The sequence below is a fragment of the Diaporthe amygdali genome (genome assembly GCF_026229845.1).
Source record: "Diaporthe amygdali strain CAA958 chromosome Unknown NODE_12_length_1037015_cov_66_201586, whole genome shotgun sequence".
Taxonomy (NCBI): domain Eukaryota; kingdom Fungi; phylum Ascomycota; class Sordariomycetes; order Diaporthales; family Diaporthaceae; genus Diaporthe; species Diaporthe amygdali.
In genome coordinates, this window is record NW_026517032.1 from 651,612 (window position 1) to 668,008 (window position 16,397).

General features: G+C 55.9%; 3 protein-coding genes across 3 annotated transcripts; 2 read left to right on the plus strand and 1 right to left on the minus strand.

Moving 5' to 3' along the window:
- Positions 1-2,241: 2,241 nt before the first annotated feature.
- Positions 2,242-3,210, plus strand: J7T55_001929 (L-threo-3-deoxy-hexulosonate aldolase; the record flags this gene model as incomplete). The annotated part of the gene is made up of 1 exon (XM_053142842.1): positions 2,242-3,210. One exon carries the CDS (start codon positions 2,242-2,244, stop codon positions 3,208-3,210), a length of 969 nt encoding a protein of 322 aa, XP_052994381.1.
- Positions 3,211-4,161: 951 nt separating this feature from the next.
- On the minus strand, positions 4,162-5,922 carry J7T55_001930 (fad dependent oxidoreductase; the record flags this gene model as incomplete). The annotated part of the gene is made up of 3 exons (XM_053142843.1): positions 4,162-4,514; positions 4,587-5,621; positions 5,886-5,922. 3 exons carry the CDS (start codon positions 5,920-5,922, stop codon positions 4,162-4,164), a joined length of 1,425 nt encoding a protein of 474 aa, XP_052994382.1.
- A 1,566-nt stretch (positions 5,923-7,488) lies between these two features.
- On the plus strand, positions 7,489-8,963 carry J7T55_001931 (glutathione peroxidase; the record flags this gene model as incomplete). Its single annotated transcript, XM_053142844.1, has 3 exons — positions 7,489-7,531; positions 7,847-8,309; positions 8,879-8,963. The coding sequence occupies 3 exons, from the start codon at positions 7,489-7,491 to the stop codon at positions 8,961-8,963; spliced, it is 591 nt and encodes a 196-aa protein (XP_052994383.1).
- Between the last annotated feature and the right edge of the window lie 7,434 nt (positions 8,964-16,397).

A 16,397-nucleotide genomic window follows, 5' to 3' on the forward strand; every position in this document is an offset into this window, starting at 1 on the left:
CCTTGAGAGTGGTCCACAACCGTGCAATCTACCAGACAAGCTGCGTACTACGTACTAGACTAGTATATGTTTTCTACGCGAAAGAGAGATGAACCGGTGGACACATCTGGAAGTATTTCATGTCAATGTCAGGAGAGCAGCTCCTGGTTCCTCAAGGGCAGCCGCTTTTTGTGGTCTGCTTGGATGAAGACTGCAGCATGGCATAGAAGAGTTATACGACCAAGACAGAAAATTAATAGACACATGACTTGAATGGCCAGCTTCATGCCAGGCAGGGGCTTCTTCTCGAATGCATGGGGAAGCTTGCTCTGGTGTGGTGCCAAGGGCCAAGAGCCTGGAGAAGTAGCGGGCACAGGGTGACAGGGCAGAAAGATGTTACCCCGCCCCCGCCCCCACGTCGACACGCCGACTAGCCGATCTCTGCCCCGCGATTCTGTCTCTGTGTAATGTGTGTAATGTACCCCTCTGCTGTCTCCCGTCGGGACTCCAATGTACTGCAAACTATCCACCTTTTCGCTTCAGCGTGCATCCAAGTCAGCCACCTCACTCAATCACTTCAATCTCCACAACAGGCTAAATTCGCCGGACCACACATACGATCTGAGGGTGCACAATATTTATTGCAGTGATTGAGTCGTCCTGCCCAGGACAAGGAATGCCCTGCCAACCTCACCAAGGCTTCGTCTTCGAAATCGAACACGGACGAGCCAGACCGCATTGGATTGACCTCCCCTTTCATTCGTGGAATTACTCCCCCCTCTATTTTTCCTTCCACTCATCACCGCCCCCTCCACTGCGGTACTGCGTTGACATCTCATTGGGGTGACCTCGCACATCGTCTGTCACGACGTGGGACGACTTCTGTCAGTCGACACTTGATTTTCCTCTCCCGTTGGCAATCCTCGGTATCGTGACATTCGTCTGTGCCTTCGCCCTCCCCGAGACTGGCCTCGCCACAGACACACAGACACACACCAGCCCGGCTCACGCCTGCATTGCACTGGATACGCACCGTCGAGAGCAACAGCCTGCAGCGCCCAACCCAATCCAGTTCTGCATGCAGCCAACATTGCCGGCCTCGCTGCTACTTGGCATGCATCTTCGGTCCCTCTTCGAGAAGCCCACCGCCTTCCCTTTTCTTTTGACTTCGTGGGGTCTCCTTCCCATTGTCCCCGCCTTTCTGCCACGTCCCCAGTCTTGCGCTGTCGACCGGTTCATAGTCAAGACTAGGACTGACTCCCCAAAGGCGTCCATGTCTCTTGGGGATGGTTTCTGAGGGCCAAAGAAGGACAAGAAAAGTCTCTGCTCAGGCATGGAAGACTTGAACTGTCAACAAAAAAAATATGACCACCAAGCAGAAATGGGGTCGAGGCAGCAGTGAAAACCTTCAACACCCTTCGGGTGATTTGTCCTCCAATAAAACGGTCAAGGTTCTCAGCCACCTGCACGAAATACTGCAAAGACCCAGAAACGTTTTTCACCCTGTGGTGCGACCTTTCACTTGCTTACCCGCAGCACCAGGTCACCGGATTCCTTGCCCTGACATAGACAGGTCGATCAAGTCCCGTTGACACATGCGCTGCGGATCAAACTTCGCCGCTGAGAATGCGGGCTCTATAGCATTCGTTGATGGAAGCATCATCGAAGCAGCCGGGGTCGATTCAAGGCCTTCTGTCGCTATGGCCTACGCCGCGCTGCAGTTGAGCTTGATGGGGCATGCCACCCCACGCCCCATCGTGGATCTTCCCACCAAAATAGTACGGTCTCGAATTCCCTAGTCTTTCCTTTGTCTCTGCGTCCTGCCCCCATCCCTGTGGCCTGTCGAGCCTGTCTACCCATGGACAAGGTGACAGGGTCCCGCCTTTCGCTCGGGATCTAGTAGGGACTGGCTGCCACCAGTGTGGTGTCCTGATTCGATCCATTGCCAGTCTCGGGCCAATGTCTTCACGACACGCCCACATCCGATACATTCGACCTCTCTGCCACATCCATACATACCGTGCTCCATGTACACTCGGTCCCCGCTACCGGCGATGCCAAAGCATTAGGTCATGGGAAACTGATTTATCGCGCTGCCGGGAGAAGTTTCCCTCCAGAACATATATAATAAGCCCCGGGTCTCTTTATTTTCTTTCTAATTTCTGCTTGCCTCTACTTGTCACCCATTGTCCGATTTCTTACAGCTCCTTGTCTTGGCTGTCTGTTCTAGTCGTCGTCCCAATCTCATCTCCTTTGCGCATCATGGCTACAAACGGTCACACGACGTCCCGACGGGCACTGCCCTGCGGCATCTACGCCCCAACTATGACCTTCTTTAACCCAGAGACTGAGGAGCTCGATATTCCCGTCATCAAGAAGCATGCCCAGCGTCTCGTTCGCGATGGTCTAGTCGGCCTTGTAGTGATGGGTTCCAACGGCGAGGCAGCCCACTGCACCCGTGAAGAGAAGCTGGCTGTGACAACAGCAACTCGAGAGGCGCTGGATGAGGCTGGCTTCAAGGACACACCCGTCGTCGTCGGCGCCACAGAAGGCAGTGTGAAGGGAACCGTCGAGCTTTGCAAGCTGTCCCAAAAGGCCGGCGGCGACTACGTGCTCATCCTGCCCCCTTCATATTTCCGCAACCAGATGGACGAAGACGCTGTGTATAACTACTTCATCGCTGTGGCTGACGAGTCCCCCCTGCCCCTGATCCTCTACAACTACCCAGGCGCAGTCGCCGGCATCGACATGGACTCGGACCTCCTCATCAAGCTCGCCCAGCACCCCAACATCATCGGCACCAAGTTCACGTGTGGCAACACCGGCAAGCTGACGCGTGTTGCCCTCGCGACCAAGGCCAAGACGCCGTCGTCCCAGGGCAGCGGCTACATGGCTTTCGGCGGCGTGTGCGACTTCACGACGCAGACGCTCATCTCGGGCGGCAGCGGCATCATCGCCGGCGGCGCCAATGTCATGCCTAAGTTGTGCGCCCGCGTGTGGAACCTGTACGCTGAGGGCAAGAAGGACGAGGCCGAGCAGCTGCAGAAAGTCCTGTCCAAATGCGACTGGGTCCTGACCAAGGCAGCCGTGCCCGGCACCAAGCAGGCCATCCAGAGCTACTTCGGCTACGGTGGGTACGGCCGTAGGCCGCTGAGGAGGCTGGAACAGGTCAAGGTGTCGGCTATCGAGGAGGGTATCAAGGAGGCTATGGAGATCGAGAAGTCGTTGTAGGTGATTGGTCTAGTAATGCGCTGGTCGGCTCTCACTGCTATAACCGGTATCTCTGGGTCACGAGGACCAATATTGGCTTTACAGAGGGCTTAATCCTTGTTCAAGGCTACAAACAAGCTGGCAACATTCAGAAGCACGGCACGGGCTACGAAGCGGTCACAGATACACAACTGTACAGCCCGGGCTGGTTTTGAGCGTTTCTTTGGGGGTGGCGTTGAGCATCTCACTGCATGACTTTGCATATTTTCCTGGAACTCCACATGGTGTGGGTGGTTGACGAAATGCTGTATATAGACGCTTATCAAAACTTTTCGCGCTTTACTACCTACACGCTGACCCAGCGCCCCTTAATTGATGCTTGAATGACTTGAGATGATATACGTACAAATATTGAAGATCGCATCTCGCCGTATCTATGATTTGGGTTCGAGGCCGCCGCATGCCATTGGCAAGTGAGCCTCTGAGCTCGTTCCATAACACGCCTCCCGACGCCCCTACCCCCACAGCAGCGCCAGACAACTTGGCTTGGATGCACAGAGGACGTCAAAAACGAGACGCCACAGTTCCACCGTGCCGTCCCGCCTCCCCTGCCCTTCCTCCCTTCCCGTCGGCGGCTGGGCTCGCTGCTGCCCCACGCCGGGCTGACCTCCTCCCCCACTCCCCGGCATAGTGGCCAGGAGTCACGCAGAGGTCATCCTTAGACTGAGCGTGGTTCCCCGGCTCCTGGGCCCCGAACCAATGGGGTGCCGGTCATGTCATCACCTCCACACGGTACCTGAGCGTCTACGCAGACAGATGGGGTCTTGCGTGGATCTTGGTGCCACTGGATCCTGCTAATAGAGACAAGACGAGCACAAAGCTTATCGACACAGATTCCTTTCGTACATAACCCCCGAGACCGTCGCAAAGGCGAAATCGTATCTCACCAACCACCCGATGAAGAAGAAGACGCTAGACCTTGAACTTCTTGGGATCCAGCACCTCGATATCGGCGCTCGTGGCCGCGCCGTCGAGCAGCATCTCGGCGACGAGGCAGCCCGTGGCGGGCCCGTTCTGGATGCCCCAGCACGTGTGGCCGGCGGCGACCCACACACCCGGCGCCGAGGTCTGGCCGATCAGGGGACTGCGCTCGTCGCCGAAGCGCATGTGCCGCGGCAGGTAGCAGGCCTGCTTGGCCTTGACGGGCGCGGCGGCCAGCGCAGGCGAGACGGTCCCGATGTAGGCCGTCAGGTCGTCGCACTGCGCCTCGTCGCACTGCACCTGGTCGGCCGTCTCGGGGAGGGGCACGTTCTTGTCTGGCTCGCCTTAGGGGTGGGGTTTTAGTGTGAGCTGGTGGAACGTTTTCCGAGGATGTGGGAAGGGGGTCGGCTACTCACCACATGCGTACACCTCCCCGAACGGCCGCGCGTAGATCTCCGGGTCGACGTTGCCCCTGTGCTTCCGCTTCTGGCCCAGCTTGGCCCGGTGCTCGGGAATGTAGTCGGACGGCAGCTGGATGTCGGTAAAGACGGCGTAAGGGCTCACGTCCGCCTCGTAGACCACGCTGTGCGCGCGTAGGCCCTCGACCTTGGTCCTCGGCAGGAGCGTCCCCGTCCACGGCCCCGCGGTGACGATCACATCTGTTACCCCGGTGATGAGCCTCGCGGCGCCGTCGTGCTGCCGGTCGTCGTACTCGACGGTCTTAGTGCCGTCTGCCTGGCTGGGGGTGATCTTGGTTACTTTCGCCTGCGTCCGGATGTCGACTCCTGCTTCGCGGGCGAGCTCGGCGATGGCTGTCGTGAAGTAGAAGGGGTGTACTTGGGCCGTTTCTGTGTACCCTGGGCGACCCATTTGCTCGTAATGCTGTACTAATTTGTGATCTATCCAGTCCAGGTCGGAGGGCAGTACTGAGTCTGCGAGAAGTGATGTGGCGGCCTCGTCTTGCTTGGGGAGCTTCTCCCACTCCTTGACGTCCTTGTCTGCCTTTGCCTCGCCATTCTCCAGCTTTCCGTCGACTGTGCCTGCTGGCGATGACTCGGGCTCTCTTGTCACGCCATTACCATGGCCATTCGCCTCTAGAGCACTCATCCCAGGTTGTGTTGCAGGTGTCTTTGCCTGCGCGGCCTCCTTGGCTGCTCTGCGAGCCTTGGTACTGGCGTTGGCCACGATAGCCCCGATGCTGCCGCATCCCAGTCGGCGGTAACCCCATTTCTCAACGCCGCCATGCTCTTCAGCCAGCTCACGGTGCAGACGATAGGACAGGGGGACCAGGCATTCCGGATAGGCCCACAGTGCCAACAGCCCACCTGCCTTGCCAGATGCGCCGGACGCTATAGAGGTTGCCTCCAGGAGAGTGATTGTGTGTAGAGAAGGGTTGAACTTGGGATGGCGTGTTAAGAAGTAGGCGGTGGTAGTGCCGATAACACCGCCACCTGGTTAGGTATAAATCAGTATGGGAGCGTTGATGAAGTGAGGCTCGGGAATTGAGAGTCTCTCATGATGAAGATGATGATATCAGGGTGCAGGGACGTCTGACGAGTCCCGAATGGAACGTTGATAGCAAGGATGTTGGAAGGGGTACAAGGTAGATAGACAGTAGCTTGCAACGGTTGAAGTCGACTACTGGTGGCTAGGGGAGCTTATATTGGAACGGTCCTAGAGACTCAGGCCTCTGGAGAATGAACGGTGATACATACCTACGATGACAATATTCTTTTTTTGTTGCACTTCCATTTCGATCTGGTCTTGGACTTGGCCCCTTTTATCTTGATGTTCGGTCCTACCAGCCTTTGCATCAAGGGGCTGATTGGAAGACAAGGAAGCACAGGAGACTCGAGAAACTGCAGTTCTGCAGCACAGACTCAAGTACCGTTTGCTGAGAGGGTGCCGTCTGCCTCAGCATCGGTGGGCCGGTTCGGTTCAGAAAGACCTGTTTGCAGCCTGGTGAAGCTCAGCAAGGGCGAGTGAGTGACAGAGACAAAGGCAGAGGTCGAGGTCAGCTGCCCAGGAGTTATTTCTGACTGTAGTATTGATCTTCTCATGAGAGAGCACTGCAAGCATCATGGATGAAGCTACATTCATGTCCCTTGCACGCCCTTGGAGACCACCCGCATGACAATCTCAGGGGCTCAGGCCAGCTGAGTCCAACTGATTGAATGGAGAAGGGACTCTTCCTTATCGCTCATCACGCCATATCTTATCGCGTATCGGGGTTGGCGGGGTAGCTCGAGCTTTGACAGGATCGATCAGGCACGCACTCAGGCATTGGACCTTGGACCCCTCACGCCCACCACAGGCGGCCGGACCATGCGGATCTACCCCAACAGTTCCTCGTGTTGCACTCCACCAGCGGGAGAGCCTCTTCCTACGAGAATTGGACTAGGTGGTCTAGTCTATGCACGGCAGTGAAACGAATCTGCAACGTCCACCCTCGAATGTCAGCCAATTCTGAGAGAGGGAGCCTGCCGTGATTGATCTCCACCGCGGATAGATTGTTGCATCGACTCGGGGTCGGTTGAATTGCTATTTCCGTAGTGCAGACCAGAGACTCACTTCTGAATTGTCTGGACATATGGATAGGCGCAAAACCTGAATCAGGGCCTGGAGAGCTTGGCTCAATTGGGGTTAATGAGATGGATGTGCCGAGGTTGACAGGCGAGCCGGCCCCGTTCCGATCCAGCAGCTTTGGGCGAAAAACATAGCACTATCGTTCCTGTCAGAGGCAGAGGCAAAAAAGAGGATCACCAACAAGAGGCACAGCATCATCCAGGATCGAAACAGCTGAACACACAAAACAGCCCCCAACACAGCAGGCTGCAGGTGGGCTCCATTGGCATCCAGGGCACGCTGCTGCTGCACTGTGCCGTCCCGGGTGGACTGAAACCCGAATCCATCGTCATCCCATCTTGACTTTGCCCCTCCATCTCACCTCTCCCAAACCTTCCCGAGCCTTCCACCACCCAATGCAAATGCCCAATGTCACTCCCACTGTCCTGCAATCCCTGCTCGGTTGCAGCCAGGCTTAGACTGAGGCGCGTCCCTGTGCTTGGAGCTGCTGGAGCTCGAGCTGGCCCTGGCCCTAGCCCTGCCCTCGCCCTGGCCCTTACAAATACCAATAATTGCGCCTTCCACCCCTCTGCTCCGGTTGCGCATTGCCGTCATCTTCGACGTCTTCATCACCATCGTCAACGTAAACAACCTCTTGCAGTTCCATCAAACACCACCTTCCCACTGCGACCAAGATCCCCCTCGCGTCCAACACCATCTGCCATCTGCATCACACAATCGCCATTAGCAACCATGGCATCAGCAACCTCTTTCTACGACTTCAAGCCCGTTGACAGTAAGCTCTGCCGCCGAACCCCTTCGCTTCCACCCTTTCCTGGCCCCATCTGCCCGCTGTCCACGCATAAGCGCAACGCAGCTTGCTGCGCCCATGGCATATATGCTGGCATATGCATGGATAACTGCCGTCTTGCCTTCCTCATTTGAACCTCGTGCGCTGCCCAGCGCTTTGAACTGCCCTTTCGGTCTGCAAATGCACCACAGGCGCAGCACTACCACCATCACCACCACTATCATCACCGCCGCCGCAAGCATCATCGTTGTAGTGGCAAAGAAAACACCTTGGCTGACATACCGTGACCCCCACCTGCAGAGCGCGGCGAGCCCAAGCCACTTGAGGAGTACAAGGGCAAGGTCGTCCTTGTCGTCAATACCGCCTCCAAGTGCGGTTTCACCCCCCAGTTTGAGGGCCTCGAGAAGCTCTACAAGGGCCTCAAGGAGAAGCACCCTGACGACTTCGTCATTGTCGGTTTCCCTTGCAACCAGTTTGGCGGCCAGGACCCTGGCACCAACGACGAGATCCAGTCATTCTGCCAGGTCAATTATGGCGTCTCCTTCCCCATCTATGGCAAGATCGACGTCAACGGTGACAAGGCCGACCCCCTCTACGAGTGGCTCAAGAACGAGCAGCCCGGCCTCATGGGCCTCAAGAGGATCAAGTGGAACTTTGAGAAGTTCCTGATCGGCCGCGACGGCAAGGTCAAGGGCCGCTGGGCCAGCACCACCAAGCCCGAGAGCCTGGAGAAGCCCATCCTCGAGCAGCTCAACAACAAGGAGTAAGCCGCATCACGGTGGGGCCTTTGTTCTGTGCGCGCGAGCGTGGGGGGAAAAGAAAACAATAGCATGGATGACGCACGTTCGCGGCTGCTTGCTTCCCCCACGGTGCGAGGCGACAGAGTAACACGAGCTGATATTGTCTTCCGCGAAATTGCCAGGCTTGTCGGGGCTGGGAAGACGCCGGTCGAAACGAAGCTTTGACGAATTGTGGTTGGGCATATGCGCCGAGCTTCTGAGAAGCCGTGGGCGAACGTGGGACACGTTACGACCCTAATATGCACTCTTTATAGTCTAGTCTTGAGGTGGCAACGGAGTGGACAGATGTCTCACCATTGTCGTGTGTTGTTGTTGAGTAATTACCCTGCCTGCGTATTCAGATGAGCAGAGCTGGAGGAGGAGAGAGAGAGCGAGAGACAGAGAGAAGGAGAGAATGATACCAAGTCTGTCCACGAATCAAACCAACAGGGCAAGCAAGATGATGTGTCTTCAAGATCGACGTCTCAAGTGCACAATTATGCAGAATGCCTCTTTATACTTGACTTTTTGCATAATGTCCTCTCCTACGTAGGCGGATGAGCCAGACGGATGAGCAAGACAAGACGATCGACCTGATCGACCTTGAGCCGTCTCCCGTCCAGAACAAAAACTCATAGCACACCATCGCCGCATTGCCAACTGACACCTGCAGCTAAAACCCAACCCCAACTCATTCCGCACACCTTGGCTGCGGAATATCAGTCATCCAAGGCAAAGTAAGCCCTGCATTTGTCGATCTCACCAGAGTGTCACCAAAAAGGCACCGACGACTCGAGCCCCACGATACACTGATTCGCGACTGACATCAATTATGCATAAAATCCGGTGCAATCTTGTCCCCCCCTCCCCCTGTCCGTCCGCCCATCCACCCCGATTGCCTCTTCATTGCCGCCTGCCTATGCTATGCACTTCAAGTCCCCCAGCCCGCAGGATACCAGGCAGGACATGGCACCACCATCACGGCTCAGCTGTAGGCAAGCAGGCAGGTATCCACCTTCGTACATGCACTGGCACACATGTGCCCACACACATGCACATACACATACACATACTATGGTACACCCACACACACACACACACAAATGCAGCAGCAGCAGCGGCAGCAGAGGACAGGGCACGGAGATGGCCACCCACATCGGAGCCGACATACCAAAAGGGAAATTTGCAAGAACCACAAGGGAAAAAGAATGACAGGCAGGGGGTGTGGGCCAGGGGGGTGGCCGGGTGTTGTGGGGGGAGAATTGCATGTGATAGGCCCGCGCACGGAAAGCGGCCTGGACCCAACACTGGTAGATACATCACATTACATTAACCCACATAGAAGCAGGAGGAAGAGAAGAAAGAAAGAAAGAGTGATAGAAAGAGGGAAGGGGCCTGACATATGCACTGATCTGCAACGCAAAATGCGATGGCACTCACACCTTATTTTTCCCTCAAATAATTATGGTTGGTGGTGGGTGGGCTGCTCTAGGTGCTATGCCAGCGCTTTCGACGTATTCGCGAAGAAGAAAAAGTGGATTTACAAGGGGCTTGATGGATGGGTGGGTGGATGTTGTTGGTAAAGCCCGAGCATCTAAGTAAAGAAAGCGTCAGGTCGGAATTATGGGGATTTTGGAAGGAGGCCCCATTCGGTCCGGGGACGGCAATCGAAGCCCTGACAGGTGTGGGAGGGCTGGGCAGGGCCAGGCAGGGGGTTTTGGTGTTTGTGACGTGCTGAACAACGGGGGAAAATACACTGATGAGGTGATTCCCTCCGTTGAAAACCACCCCTGGAAGCCCGGACTGTGGCTGTGGACGCGGGAGTAAGGGGGCCTGATTCGGGAGTGCCAGCAAACGATCTTTCGAGGAATTTGGATATTGGCTGCCGAGGCTTGGGTTAACACATGCTATAGATTCTATATTGGATGAATGGAGAAAAAAGGGAATTGGAAAGCGACGCTGGTGATCTCCGTGGCCCTATCTGATCCGGGTACAATATTGATTTGAGATAACAAACTAACCCACCACCACCGGCCGGTACATAGTCTACATAGTCAAGAGAATACGATTTGTACTATGAATACTACACGCATGAGTCAATCCCTCAGTCTTTGACATAGTTGGCAAGCCTCGACTGCATCACGCCTGGTACACGATGAATCGAGCCAAGTCAGTTTCAGCCTGGGGGACACAGCTTCACATCGCAGCTCAACGCTACCCACACTGTTCTCGAATAACTGTAATTGCTGATACCCAAGACTAAGACATCAACCCCCCCCTGTTTTCTACCACCCACACTCTAAGGACAGATCCACTTCCCACCCCCTTCTGGCCCAAGAAGAAACCCCATGCTGGGCACTCTTCTAGATACCTTCTTGTTCTTCTTCTCCCGCCTCGCAGGCCATCGCGGCTGTGACCCACCCACCAAGACGACATATACTCAAAACCCACAGCTGCATATCTGCAGGCCCCGCAATAAAAGGCACCTCGCCGTCGAATAGCGAGTGCGAAACGGCTGCCACACCACCCTAGATCTGCGCCCTCGCGGATGAGGCAGGTCGAGATGTGGGGGGAGGAGAATGAGGGGGTTGATCGGGACATCTTCACCGGATCGACCACCTCAACAGCGCGCGGGGGTGGGTCCATGGGGATCCAGAGGCAAACACCAATGTACCTTCTGCATGTAGGCTGTCTTGCTGCCCTGTACGCGCCGGGGGAAGCTTAAGTCTCCCATGGCGACGTAGTGAGGCATATGTGGACGAATGGTGATAGCATATTGTCCGGCATGCCGGCCAGGGCCTAAGATTGCTGTCCTGCCAGCGAGGCGATGTTGACTCGATTCAGTCCTCCTAGCTCTGCCCACTCCGGAGTAGACAGACACACTGAAGACTCGAGAAATGGGACTCGAGGAGGAAGGTTGTCAAGGGGCTGCAGAAGAGCATGTGTAGGACCTGCAGCAGCCTCTCAGACAGCCAGCCGACGGTTCAGACCCAGACGACAGCTGTCCGTACGACTCCAGAATAATTTGATATCCGACGCGAAGAAATGATCGCCCGCGCCGAGGGTGATCGAAGCGATATCGAGATATTATGCTGCCGATCAGCCTGCGAGTATTTGGGTTTCACAAGCCGAACGTCCCGCCGTCCACAGCTGCAAGACATAGCAGCGGCTCTGTTGCGCCTGATGTCGTGCTCAGGACGAGCACCTATTGCCAGGTCTAGGCCGGCATTTGGACAGCGCCGTGCCTTGAACATGCCTTGGTTTCGGCCCTCATCCGTCTGGGCAAAATTCCCAAGATGGGCGGCTTTCTAGAGGCCCGAATGCAGCTGCCTGGAGGACTGCTCCATGCACAATTGCGGCTCAGCCTGCACACACAAGTGATCACACACGGGCACATACACCCTCTTCCTCAGGCGCTTCCTCCTCCTCAAAGCCCTCGTAGCAGACTAGTCCGCTTGTGAACTCGGTGTGTACGTCGACGTCACAGACACTCATCAGACTTGGGGGCATTCGATAATGGCCACTGCGTGTAAGGCAGTAACTTCGGTGCTCGGGACACGAGGTTACACAGACCTTAGGAGAACCATCGTCGCGTCCTGAACACAATCGTCATGCATAATTCCTCATGGACTTATGATCGCTCTCAGACTTTTCGCGCACCGAGGACTACCCCGATGCTGGCGCGGATTGCACTTGATGATTTGTGGCTAAAGCAGATGACATGGGCGCTGGTCGCACATGGCGGTACTTACACCCAGATACGCTGTGTTGCAGGAGACTTCCCCATGAACGGGCATCCCTTGACGAGCTCGTGTACCCGGCGCACAAAGCCACTTCATGATCAGATCCTGCATTATTCCGAAGGAAGAGTGAGATACGTGCGACACGGTGCGCGTTCATCAATGCTGTCATCGATGCGAGCAGGCCGTGTAAACAAGGGCCAGTCCCAGCGTTGCCCATCATCCCGCAGAACAAAAATGCTCAGGTGAATCTCGCCTTGCCTGATCTGGGTCATCCAGAGGAAGCCATCCCGAAGGTGCTCCTACAGCACGTCAATCCACAGCAGAAGATCCCGCAGAATGATGTCCAAGACGCCTGAGAGGAAGTGATGAGGTAGAAACGGAGGTCATTAAAGGCAGGTTCGAAAAAGACAGCAGGAACTCGACCGAATATCAACATCGTCTCCGCCAGCAAAACGTCAGGCCGCAGTTTTTGAGAAACCGAGTGCCAGAATTCGAACCTGCGTACCATAACATGCCTTCTGTGCGACTTCAAAGCTCAAAAGACACCTCCTAAATGGGCTGACACATCGTGTTCACACACCGAAGCGTCCCCTAAACCTCTCACAGCGCCTCACGTCCCAACTCGGAAGCCAGCTGAGGTGACACAGTATGGTATTGTCTCCATTGTTTTAGCGGGTTGTCGGACAGATACCTGCCCTAGCCGCCAAACAGTCCGAGGACCTCCAACGGGTTTGTGACACCAGCTAGCAAGACAAGATGCGTGCAACCCAATCATTTTGCCAATCCTGCCAGGACAAAGTGCCGAAGCTAGGCCGTCGAAAGTTTGAGGCGCGCTTGAAAGGGGGGTTCAAAATGACGGAACGAAGCATTATGGGCGCGGGATGATTGCGAGCCAAGATTCGGCACCGTGCAGCAGTGTTTGCCTAGCTGTGTTCAGCTGCTCCAAGGAGCGAGTCCCTGCGCGAGGCAGTGTCGCTTGACAAGAAAAGATCGAGCCTTGCTCGTCGGGCTATGACGGTTCCCGAGCCTCAGATCCACCAGCGTATCCCACCTGCCAACTTTGGCAACGTGTCCGCTGTTGCCAGCTGCCGTGGGGGCACCGGAGCACTGGAATCGTGGAGCGCGAGGATGTTCTTGGAAGTATCAAATTTTCACTGTCGGCAGTGGATGACTTCCATCAGAACCTAGACGAAGCGCAAAAATGCAAAATCCGAGCCTCGGCTACAGCCTCGTAGAAGCGGCGCAGGCGAATGACTGGCTACATGCACTTCGCGCACTCCGTCGCGCATCGCCAATGGTTCGTAATTTCATCTAGGGAGTCGCGTAGGGTTTGAGTGCTTGATAGATTGATAAGCGGTGGCGGCAGCACTGCCTTTCGCTGCGAGCGCATGAATGGTGCTGAAATCGCAATTTATGACTCTGGTGTGTAGGGCCAAGCATAACCTGCTGGGAATGTTGTACAATCTTTGGACGTGCGCCTGATCCTGATCAGAGACGGAAGGGGGCGAAAGGCTTCTCCGAGCAAGTGAAGTCAAATCCGAGCAACCGATTGGTGGAATGCCGCTCACAAAGCTTGACTAACTTTAGCATAGCTTGCAGATTGCAACGTTCCATCGTCGAGCCCCTTGATATCTATTGGCGAATCAGGGGTCTAGCTAGCGCTGCACTTTGTTGTGTCTTGGCGACGGCGAAAGACCAGTGATGTTTGAAGGCGCTGTTGTTCAGAAGGAGATCATCTGGAATAGTCCTGACGGAGACGATCTTCCTGACGGATCTTTGTCGCACAGGACTGGTCCGTATTTTGTCTGGACGCGTCTATATATGCGGTCTGGGGTAGCGCGATGTACCACAGCAGCGACGAAGACCTCACGTCGCGACGCCCCATGCTGGAAGCAGTCAACTAGTGATTCTCTGACAGGTGTTTCGCCTTGTAAGGAAAGTAAAATACACCTTCTCAGGCCGAAAGAAGGTGACGGCCCGAGTCGGAAATGGGCAGCCAAATGGAAACGGGAACATGGAGCAAGGTTGTCCAATCCAAACTTAGAAGTAGCCGCAGCTTGGGAACGTATTTTAGGCTTCTGCCAGCCAGGGCTTGGCCGGTCCCTGACGAGATTGATCCATAAACGGCAATGGCGGAGAACTCATTACCAGTCATGAGCATACCCGTAAGAGAACGCGGGCTGGGTCCGTCATGGCAGCCATGGCTGGTCCTGCCCTGGCACACTCGATAAAATGCAGGGCAGCTGAAGTCGATTGGTTGTGTGCAACATCACCCGCAGCCACTAGAACGGGATGGCGCGGTACTGTGGACTGCTTCTGCCAAAGAGGGTGTGAAGCAAGCTTCTACGCAGTCTTCGTTGCTTCTAGCGCGCGAGGCGAAGCATTTTAGGTGGGTGGGACTCACAAGCGGTCTGGTTGCTTGCTTGCTGAGCGACGAACATGGAGCGCAAGGGAATAAAACGCCGGAGTGCATTTCCGCATCCCTGGCTGGCTGGCTGGCTGGCTGGATGGCTGGCCGCCCGCTGGCAGTTGTGATGCTGAGATTGGACATGTTTCTATTGATGCGCGAGTATGGAGTGATGCAGGCACCAGCCTTAATTTAGACGGACGACTTGCGGTCAGGTTGGAAGGAGGCACAACTCATTCGAACGTCAGTGTGCGTGCGTCTATTGCGGCAGTCATGGCGCGAACCGCCCAAGGTGAGGAAGCGGTGGGCAAGCAAGACAAGGACGCGCTGAGCAGACAGTGGGTCTCTCAAGCGGGGTGCGAGACCGAGACAAGAGCAGGCCTCGGGCAAGATACCGTTGGGTACTAGGTTAGGTGGACTGACTGGTAGGACCTCGCGAGGACTTGGTGCCGGCCCGTCAAGAGCCGTGGGTGACAGCGCAGCAAGGACGGGCTGGAGCGGCCGACATGGTGGTATCTCGTAATAGAATTAGGTATGATGGATGAGTAAATCGTCGAGATAAATGGCGAATTTAATGGCCGAGATGGCATCGTGTAAACCTGGTGTGACAACTGGAACGAGCCAGGCGCAGGGCAGTGGGAACGGGGAACCAGAGATTGTGCTGAAGGCCGAGACTTGGGACGACAAAAGGTACGAGAACTGGCCCGGCCAAGCATGTGAGAATGGAGACAGGTAGCACTGGGAGAGGTACTGGAAGATTTAAGGTTCGATTCGTCTCGTGTGGAATGCCAACCTTAACCTGACAGTTGGATCCGTCATCAAGCTGACGAGACTGGGTGATGACCAGGAAGGCAGAGAGCACAGAGGGCACAGAGAGCACAAAGAGCACAAAGAAACGCATTACTGTGATGGGAGGTAATACTGTACGGTTGAAGTGCTAGACCAGGGCAGGGCATATCAAGTCGGGGAAGCTTGGATACCGTACCTGCTTGCAGTCAGTACATCTATGACGCACCTACGGGATGTACCGGCCGAGGTACCAGCCTAGGCATGATACATACCTCTTCCCTGTGTGGGTGGAGCCCCGCTGTCCGTGCATCTTGTGAGCGGCTCGCGCCTCCCCTTTCTCTGGCTCTCTGGGCTGTCTGGCTGTCTGGCTGTCTGGTGGCAGCTGCAGCTGGACTCTCAGACTTCCTGGCACGCCTGGCTCCTGGCGCCGAGTGTGGAGCAACAAGGAAAGGCGCCCCACACCCAAGTGCGACCTGCCTGCACCTGCATGCTGCACTCTTCCTGCCATCCCACATCTACTCTCCCACCACCCTGCCACCCCATCCCGACTGCCCGACCAGACTACATGTCATCACTTCAGGTCAGCTCCTCTCGTCTTCCCTCGACTCCTCTCCTCTCCCCATCTCGTCGCACACCCCCCTGCCTTGCCATCGAGAGCACACCATCAACTTGCCCTGTCATGTCCGAGGAAGCCTATGGTGGGCAGTGTTCAAGGCCCAGTCCATTCGCTGCCAGCCTGCACTGCACTGCACGCACTCGTCGACAAACCTGCTCTGTTCGGCCCTCCTGACGCTGTCGGTGGCTTGTCTGGTCCTTGTCGACGGTTTGACCTCTTTCCTTGGTCCTCGAGGCCGAAGCATGGTTCGGACGGACAAACTTAGCTCGGTCTGCCAAGAATACGGACCAGAGCATCACATCTGACAGACTTTTAAGAGCTCTTTTGACAAGCATCTGCTATCTCTGGATTCAAGGTAGTGGGGACCAATGGGGCCACGATGGATCATCCCGCAGCCTGTGCGAGGAACAACGGCAACGCTGCGAGGCTAAATTATGCCTCTCCTCTCGGTGGAGAAATCCGTTGGGCCTCGTCCCCTGCTGGCCTCACAGCCGAGGCTGACGGCCAAACCCCAGGT